Source organism: Arachis ipaensis, chromosome B03, assembly GCF_000816755.2.
Source record: "Arachis ipaensis cultivar K30076 chromosome B03, Araip1.1, whole genome shotgun sequence".
Lineage (NCBI taxonomy): Eukaryota > Viridiplantae > Streptophyta > Magnoliopsida > Fabales > Fabaceae > Arachis > Arachis ipaensis.
In genome coordinates this window covers 5,585,245-5,595,493 of record NC_029787.2, presented here as the reverse complement: position 1 = coordinate 5,595,493, position 10,249 = coordinate 5,585,245, and the positions used below count along the sequence as shown (strand labels likewise).

General features: G+C 33.5%; 1 protein-coding gene across 1 annotated transcript; it reads left to right on the top strand.

Annotated features, from left to right (window-relative positions):
• On the top strand, positions 5,234-6,420 carry LOC107632314 (histone H1). Its single transcript, XM_016336009.2, has 2 exons — positions 5,234-5,511; positions 5,612-6,420. Exon 2 carries the CDS (start codon positions 5,612-5,614, stop codon positions 6,251-6,253), a length of 642 nt encoding a protein of 213 aa, XP_016191495.2. The 5' UTR covers positions 5,234-5,511; the 3' UTR covers positions 6,254-6,420.

Genomic DNA, 10,249 nt, shown 5'->3' with positions numbered 1-10,249 from the left:
GATCCGGTCGAGTAATGGTAAGATATTGCAAGGAACCAATCATAATTCTAAACAATTTTAGATTTTCAAAAGCTTCAGCACATGAAGACAAAAGCTTCAAAACCATTTTGTTATATATTTCGTTTGAGACAAATGTAAGACTCCATCACTTGTATATTGGACTTCAACACCCAAAAATTAAGAGTTCCTAAATCCTTCAATGAGAAAATCTGATCAAATTACTTAATCATAGAATTTATATGAGTAGAATTATTTCCAGTTATAACAAGATATAATCAAAGAATCTATAGTTATTCGAATAAATAAAGAATGATCAGAATTAGCACTTTTAAAACCAAACTGATTCAAAGTCTTACTTAACTTCAGAAACTATTTTTTTGGGGCTTGTTTTAAGCCATAAAGGGACTTGTTCAACCTACAAATGAATATCACTCTGTTGTTCAAAACCAATAGATTGGGACATATAAATAATATGTTGTAAATCTCATTTAAAAAAGTGTTGTTGAAATTAAATTGTCTAATGACCCAATTTCTAGAGAGAGCTATACTTAAAACTAGTCTAATGGTAGTAGGTCAGATAATTGGGCTAAAAACTTGTTCAAAATCAAATCCCTCTTGCTAATCAAACCTGTGAGTAACCAACCTAGCTTTATATTTTTGAATAGACCCATCAGATAGCCTTTTAATGGGGTAAACCCATCTGCAGCCAATAATTTTGGCATTCTATGGTATGGAAACTAAATTTTAGGTTTTTGTATTCATAAGAGTATTATATTCTTCAATCATAGCTCTATACCAATGTGAAATACTAAGAGCAATCTTGAGAGTTTTTGGTATATAATCTACATGAGAAGTACTGTTAACAGTAATAGTATAGATCTTTGGTTTAGAATGTCCAGTTTTAGACCTAATAACCATAAGATGAATATTATGAGATTCTTTAATTTGACTTAACTTAGTATGTTGAGTTTCACTTCGCTCAAGAGATTGAAGTATAGGAGAATCAGTAGTTAAGGAAAAAGAATTAAAATGCTAACTGTTAATGTTAATATCAAAATCTTGATGATTAAGTATCAAAAGAATGAGAATTATGATTGGCAATGACAATGTCATTTTGAGAAGCAGAATTAATAGCACAATTATCAATAAAAGTAGTAGTAGTAGTATTAGTATTATTTTGTAATAATGAAACAAGAACCATTGAAGGATAAATAGTACTTAATATCTGATCATTACTATCAGAAACCTGTGAAGAATTCTCAAAAAAAGATTTGTGAAATAATTCAAGATATGAAAAGTCAGATTCACCAAACTTCACATGCCTAGATACATAAATCTTGCCAGTAAAATCAAGGCATTTGTAACCTTTATAATTTATGGCATAGCCTAAAAATAAATATTTGCAGGATCTAGATTGAAGTTTATTGCTAGAATAAAGTCGCGGGATAACAAGAACATCAAAATTTTTTTAAAAAATTATCATCTGGTTTCTGATGTAATAAAACTTCATATGATGATTTATTTGCCAAAATAGAAGTGGGTAATCTATTAATTAAATATGTTGAGGTAATAACAGCTTCATCCTAATAGATTAAAGGCATAGAAGCAGTGAATAGCACAAACAAACTCATTTCAATGAAATATTTATGTTTCCTCTTTGTGTAGTCATTTTGCTTTGGAACATAGGAACATAAAAAATGATGTGAAATGTCTTCTTGTACCATAAAATTATCTAAAGAAAGAGATTTGTATTCATCTCCATTATGAGATTGGAGTTCCTTAATTTTACAATTAGTAAAGTTTTTTATGAGATTTTTATGTTGTTTAAAAATATATAACACCTAGAATTTGTTAACAAGCAAAAAAGTACAAATATATCTACTAAATGTATCTATAAAAGTCACATAATATCAATAACCAAAATGAGAGACAATACGATAGGATTCTAAACATTACTATAAATAAGTTATAAAGGTGCATCATAAGATGTATTAAAATCAGAAAAAGAGAGTTTAAGAATTTTAGTTTCAGCACAATTTTACGAATCTTAAAAATTAAATCAGAACTGAAACTATTATAAGTTATATTACATTGATTGAGAACTAATTAAACTATTTTAATGAGAGAATAACCTAAATATTTGTGTCACATATCAAAATTAGAATAAAAAATAAAAAAAAACATAAGAAATATTAGGAACCCATGAAGATTAAGGCACATCAACATTTACAAACTAATAAAGACCTCCTCTCTAGCTAACAACAGAGAAGAATATAGTGTTACATTGACATAAGAACACAATGGTAATTGGGGGGTAAAAAAGAAGACCCTAACATTATCGATATGTTGTAATTTAATTTTTCTTTATCTTAAATTATAACAGTTTGCTCCATCTAATATTGACTATGTATGTACAATGATATTGTATATGTCATTTGTAAACTATAGAAAGCAGAAGATTTGCATCCCTTTTAACTTGCAAAAATATCTATACTGTAAGACAAGTCGGTGCTAATCCTTTTGTATTAATTTAATTAATTTGGAATAAGTATTATCAAGTCACCGACTATATCAGTGCTTCAAAAGTCATACGGTATGATAAGAATATAAGATTATATTACACAATCCTTTTGATATATCATCAAGTCTATTCCATTGTGTGAAGCACGAATGAACTTACGAGTTAATTATATTTTTGTAATTTTGTTGGAGTCAAAACTTTATTAGGAAGAGAGAGTTATAATTTGGATCAAGAACTTGGACAAGAAGTGTGTATCCCATTTTTATAAATGAATAATTTGGAATTTAACCTAAATCCTTGTCATATGATTCCATTATTTTATATTTCGAAGAACAAATCTCTGAATTTATAATGGGAAGCTTACTTTTTCATATGAACATTATTATTCCAATAATCCAATAGTCCTTGGTGGGTCTCTAAGCTATGAGCTGTTCTAACGTGCACAAATGATTTGATTTTTCAACTATGTAGAGAACTAATGAGAACTCAAAAAAAAAAGGTGATCAATGTTAGTTTCAATCAGGACTGATGTAGAAATATTCTGGAGGGCCAATAACATATATAATATTAAAAAATTATATAATATAAAATATATTACAAAAATATATCGATAGAAAATATATTTTAAAGTACAAAAAATATGTATGTACTTTTTATTAACGAAGTGGTCGATTTTTCGTATTATAAAATTTATCGATAATAGAATTTGTGTCAAATTTTTTAGCAATTTTCTTTTCAATATAATTAAAGAAGTTAGCAAGAAATTAACCTTTCATTTTGTTTGAGTTATTCTTCATAATATTCATCGCTGAAAAAGATCTCTCAGTTGTAATAGTTAAAACAGAGAGAATTAATACCAAATGAATCAAGGGAGTGATCCTCTCCAGTGGAAAAAAATCTGGATGGTATCCAGTATAGGATCTCACCCTTCATTGCTCTCTCTCTCCTATTTAATTTTGATCTCACTTAGGTGGCGTTTGTTTTGAGGTACTGAAACAGAGACTGAGAGACTGAGACTCAATATTGTGTTTGTTAGTTTAGAGACTGGTACTAAAATTTCTGTCTCTGTCTCTAAAATTTCAGTATTTCAGTACCTCCAAAAAGTAGGAACACAGGGGACTGAAATTTTTAGAGATGGAGACTGAAACTTTAATAATATTTATACCTAAATACTTTCATTTCAATTAATTAATTCCAATTTTACCCTTTATGCAAATTAAATTAGAGTTTCATTCTTGTTTCAATTTCTGTCTCCCATTTTGCACCAAACAGAATACTGAGATTTATTTCAATTCCTGTCTCTCAGTCTCAGTCTTTCCGTCTCTGTCTCTCCACCAAACGCTACCTTATAGAATAAAAAGTGAGAGATCACACTTTATTCTCTCAAGTGTTAAAAAAATGGAGAGGATCAATTTCCATGAATCAAGAAGGACGCTCAAAAGAAGAAAAAAAATCCACTTTATGAGATTTGAAAAATTTTATTGAATTAAAAAATATTAGTAATAATATCTTTTCAGATTTTTTAATATTGTTATTTATTTTTTAGATATTAGAAATCATTAATATTTAGGTTAGGCTGAACTTTTATTTATATTAGACTAAATACTAAATAAATTAAAAAAAAGTTATACTTAATAACTTATTACTATTAATAAGTTATTAATAGTAATAAGTTAATCCAAACCAATCTAAAAAAATTTGTAATAGTTACTTTTGGTAGGATGTGTCACACCACTTTCATCATTCATATTAAGTGATTCATATTATACTTAAAACTAATTGAGAATAACAATTTGTGTCTAATGTGGATCAAACGCACTCACTCTGTAACATTCAACTGTGAATTGAATCAAATTTGTGGAATAATGTCATGAAAATAATACCTTGGCACCCAAACTACAACAAAGTTCTGTAGAACAGACACTTGTTACTTGCACTTTGAATTTGATACACAAGATGGACAAATAAGAGCTATAAAACCTTTCTTGTGAATTATAATGTTTTAGGATTAAGCATAAGCTGAAATTAATCATCATTTGTTTGCTACAACCTTGGATTTTTGGAAGCCAATGAAATTTCAACCATAATAAATGTGAAAACCACACAGTGATACACACAAGTGAATACATGTTCTTTGGTAGGAGTTGTTCAACTTGACTAACATTCTAATCATAAGTTCCTTACTTAAATCTAATCAGATTTTCATGATTCTTGATGCATTAGAATCCTCCGTTAATCTATTATTACATGGTGTAAATTGATCTCACCTATTACCAAATCATCGACCTTAATTTTGTTTAAAACCATAATAACATCATGAGAAACACTAGTCATGACCATTGTGCCTCCAAACCCAAAATTCTCCAACATCATACAACCATTCAACACGCCAAGATATTCATTAGAAAGCTCATAAAATTTTCTACAATGCTCAAAAAACTTCATTTGAATCCGCAAACTATACCCCAAGTTATGATCAAATAAATCAAGGTGAAAAACACACCTAAACCAACCAATAGCACCTTTAGAACCTCATTCAACTTTCGATCTTAGCTTCCTTCACGACTCATCTTCAACCGTTGATGAATCCCCCATCGAACGGTTCAGATTCAAACCCAAACTAGCCACCGATCCATGTGAAGTGAAATCTCACCAATCAAAATGAAGTATTCGGATCCTCTCCTACACACTCATAACTATATAACCCATCAAATTTCCACCGCTTTTTATCCCAGGGAAAAAAAAAAGAATTTCTCACAAACCGATCCATTTCTTCATAATTTCCCCAAATTTCTCTCCTAACCCTAATCAACTTCTGAATTCCCAAATTTCGAACCACCAACACCGAGCCTCCTCAAGAAGACAAAACTGAACCCGAACCTGCTGCCGAAGCAACAGAAGAAACCACTAAAGCTAAGAAAACCAAGGAGCCCAAACCTAAGAAGGCTTCCAAGCCTAGAAGCCCACCGTCTCATCCTCCTTACCAAGAGGTTCGGTTCCGATCCTGAAATTCTCTTCAATCATGCAATTTGATCTGAAATTTAGACTTAGTTTTGATTTTGATCCTGATGTTTTTGTTGTTAATTACAGATGATCAAGGACGCTATTGTTACGTTGAAGGAGAAAAACGGTTCGAGCCAATACGCGATTCAGAAGTTTCTCGAAGAAAAGCATAAGCAGTTTCCATCGAACTTCAGGAAGCTTCTTTTGTCCAATTTGAAGAAGCTCGTAGCTTCTGGAAAGCTCGTTAAGGTTAAAGGTTCCTTCAAGCTTCCGGCGACAAAGGCGCCCGCATCATCAGCGCCTTCGCAGGCAAAGAAGCCCGCGGCTACGAAGACCAAGACTAAGACTAAGACCAAACCCAAGCCCAAGCCCGCTGTCAAGGTGAAGGCAACAAAAGCAAAGACAACCAAGACTAAATCGGTGAAATCAGTTTCAGCTAAGTCTAAGCCCAAGCCCGCTCCAAAGCCCAAGGCTGTGGCGAAGCCTAAAGCAGCTGCAGCAGCGAAGCCCAAGGCTGCTGCAGCTAAGACCAAAGCAAAGCCCAAGGCAGCTGCTAAGCCACCGGCAAAAGTGTCGAGGATGTCGACTAGGGCTTCGCCAGGAAAGAAGGCTGCACCTGCCGCAAAGCCTGCAGCAAAGAAGGTTGCGGCAGCAAAGAAGAGCGTGAAGCCCAAGAGCGTAAGGTCTCCGGCGAAGAGGGCTTCGGTGAAGAGGGGTGGAAGGAAGTGAAATAGATATATAGATAGATGAGGAAGCCCTAGTGGGCTTTTTGTTTTTCTCTCTGTTGTGTAATCTTTAGTTTTTGTAAATGTTTTTTTAAAATCTTAATAGTTGAGGTATCCTGTTTACAACTTTATTAACAAATCAATAATAATAGTATTAATCTCGTTTAAATATTTTGAAGAAAATTGGTTAATGTCGGTGATAGTAATGTGATATGTGTTATAAGTTATAACCTTTAACTTGTTTATTAGATAATTTAATTTGGTATGATATATAAACTAAAATTCTGTTTAAGGAAAGGAATCAAGGATTTTTTGTAATTTTTGAAGTTTAGGGAAAGGGTCTTTTCGTATTCATGTTAGATTGCTTACCATATAAGCCAGTCTTCATTCATCTATGAACATCATTGTGTCAACTAATTGGACAATCATAATTTGTCGCTTGTTATCTTCAAATGTAATTTACTGATTTTGAGAGAAAATTTTGCTTTAAATTTTTCTTTGCTTACATTTATCTACTGGAATATCAACGTGCCTGAAGAATCTAAAAATAGTTATCCAAGTTTAATTAACACACGCTAATTGTGATTTAAAAAATATTTTTTCGATACTTTTTTTTTTTATAATATCAAAATCTAAAATATCTTGTATCAAAATTTTGCTTTTATTTTATACATAAGAGTATATTTAAGGTAGTGAACTCGTAGTTTTTACTTCGACTATTAAGCTAATTAAGAATCGTAATTTGTTGAATCGTAAAATGGAAGTGTACTGGATGCCTCCGGTACAGGTTGAGGGATGGATCGGAAACTTGCGTGTCGAGGCGGATGCCAGATTATCTGACTGGAGCAATGGGTGGAGCAATGGGGTGGTACCTGCAAAGACACTCCGACGCTCAAGTCAGAATGGATTTGAGAGGTATAAGGTGTGTAGAGTGAATCACATACCTGAGGGGGCCAGAGACTCCCCTTTATATAGGTGATGATGATTATCTTATCTTATCTTATTCGGTTAAGATAAGGGAGATATTTGAATTTGATTGTTGGTTAAAAGCTCTAGTGGACTGGTTTCGGAATTTCCAGAAGGGTGAAGCGGGTCGGATCCGGATAACCGGGTTCAAAGGCCGTTCTGAGTGTGGGATCCGTGGGCCGGATCCCTAACAGTTGCCCCCGCAGCGGGAGAGCGAACGAAGTTGGTCTCCGTCGCTGGAGGATATGGTTTTGACCGTCGGTGGCCTTCTTCGGTTTGTCGGGGCGGAGTTCCTGGTTGACGGATCTTGTTCATCGCGGGGGGTCGGCTTGTCGGCCCTGAGTTTTGTGGTTCAATTGAGGTTCGTCTTCCTTGGAGTTCGTGTCATTTGATTGACGCGAACATTCCGTATTCTTGCGCCCGTTTCATTTTTTGAGGCGTTCTGTCAGTTTTATTTTTCCAAGGGAGCATTTATTGCGAGGGGACGTTTGGGCTGCTTTCCGATTTTACCCCTCCGCGTCATGTTTTATACTTGGGGTTATTTACGTCTTTTTGCCGCTTTGAAACCATTTTGGTTTTTTACCTTTCTTCCCTCGTTCGTTTTATTTGCTAGTTGCTTTTGCTTCTCCTATGTGAACCTCTCTTTCTTCTCTCTCATTTTGGTGTTTTTCCTACTTCTTTGCTGTCGTGCTTCTGCTTCCTGCTCTTCAAGTTTGCGCTCGCATTTTTAGGTTGGTGTTCTTTCTCTTTACCCTTGTAATCTGTATTGCCTGCTTCTTGTGTTTCTGTTTTATTTACTTGCCTCCCTTTAGTGTTTTTTGGTTTAGTGTGGATTGGGGCTGTATCCTACTTTTGTATGATGGTCTTTGTCTTTTGGGGTAGTGGATTTTTTTTAGGGGATCAGCACCACTGTGTCATTGCTTTTGTATTTTCACTCACTCCATTCTAGTGATTTACCTCATTCCAACAATTTACGCTTCCTTGCTTTTGTATTTTCTCATCTTACAGTGTTATTTTCTATTTTTCATGACTGATGCACCATAAGCAAAAATGAAAGTGGGAAGAAAGAACACGCAGCACCGGTTGATCCGCCAGCTGAAGGTGGCAACTCGGAGATCACCGTACCCAGAACACGCAGCAGGCGGTTGATCCACCAGCTGAAGGTGGCAATTAGGAAAGTCACCGTACCCCTTGCTCATCTTTAAATGTACCGAGGACGGTGCAAACTTTTAAGTGTGGGGAGGTCGTCCGTCCAGTCGGCGTTTTTGGGTGACAAGTTTTTAATCCCAACGCTTTTGCATTTCATTCTTAGGTCTTTTTAGAATTTTTAATTGCATTTTCTTGTTTTGCATGTATATATAATAAGCTTAGTCAAAATGATGAAATTTTTCAAGAATTTTATCTATGAGGCACCCCAATTGATTGAAAAATTTTTTTTTAGAACTTGCTTAAATTATATATATTGTGGAACATGATTTTTGAGCTAAGAACACAAGCATGTGAGTTTGAGCCTAATTGTGTGGTTACATCATATGACCACTTATTTTCATTCTTGTGTGCATTATTCTCTTTCTATGATTGTAATCTTTGATTTGTTTGATTCTATATGTCCATTATTTTGTGTATGAATGCACTTATATGATTGAGGTCATTGTTTTAAATAGCTCACGTACCCAAACAACCCTACCTTTTATCTTCCATTGTTAGTCAATTTTGAGCCTATGTTTATCCCATTTGTTCTTAATTTTAGCACATTGCAAGCCTTAAGTGAAAAACAAAAAAAATGTCCCTTATTTGGATCTTTGATTAGCTTAGGCTAGTGAGAGTGTTTATCATTTGATTTTGGAAGAGTTGGGAACATTGGGTAGAGATAAAAGTGTATTTTGTGATTTTGTTGATAATCATGGGAATTGGATACATACTCATGTATCAATTATGTTTAAACCATATGCATTGATGCTTTTGTGTATATTTTAGTTTAAAAAAAAAAGGAAAAAAATGAGAAAAATAAAAAGAAAAGAAAAAAAATAAAAAAAGAAAGAAAAATAAAAGCAATAAAAAGGAGACAAAAATGCCCTAAAGTGAAGTTCAATAAAAATCAATGCATATGGAATGTGTTTAAAAGAGAATGCATGAGTGTGTGAAAAGGTGAAGAATGAGTAGTTAGGTTTGCATTAGATTGAATAGGTTGTTGTAGGTTAGGTGGGAAGTTTAGGTTAATCAAAGATCCAAATTCTAACCCACTTAACCAAATATACACCCTTACCTTGACCCTAACCCCATTACAACCTATGAGAAAGTCCTCATCATATTTGTATGCAGGCATGGAATAATTGTTGATTGTTAGATGAAAAACAAATCTTGGAAAGTATGATTAGGGGAGAATTGAGTGAATCAACCCCATACACTTGAGTGACTAGAGCGGATACACATCTGGTGAGGGTTTGCTCAATTATATGTTTTCACCTATGATCATTTGTTCTTGCAAGTTTGTATTTTTTTTTCAATAACTCAATTCAATTGTGGGTTTGCTTTGATTGCTATTGCTTTAGCCCTTGTACTTGTATATGTATTCTTAGGAATTGATTTATTTTGACCAAGTGGTTGCATTCATTTAGATAGATTACATATAGGTAGCTTGTATTTAGTTAGTTTGCATTGAATAAATGTTGACACCCTTTGTCTCTTTCTTGGTTTAGCATGAGGACATGCTTAGTTTAAGTGTGGAGATGTTTGATACATCCCAATTTTGTGTTTTATCTTGTGCGTAATTTAGGGAATTTTATCAGCCTTTCTCACATTTGTTCAATGAAATAGTATGGTTTTGTAATTCTCCCTTAATTTGTGCTTAAATGTAAAAACATGTTTTTTAGGCCTTTAATTTGCTAGTTCTAATTCACCTTTGATTCCACTAGATGCCTTAATGTGTTTGTTAGTGAATTCAAATTGAAAATGCTAGGAATGGATCAAAGGAGTGAAGAGAAAAGCATGCAAAGTGGAGAATTCATGGAAAATCAAGGATTTGGAGTGCATG

Coding starts and splice junctions, on each gene's coding strand:
- LOC107632314 (XM_016336009.2), top strand. CDS start 5,612: ATGATCAAGGACGCTATTGTTACGTTGAAGGAGAAAAACGGTTCGAGC.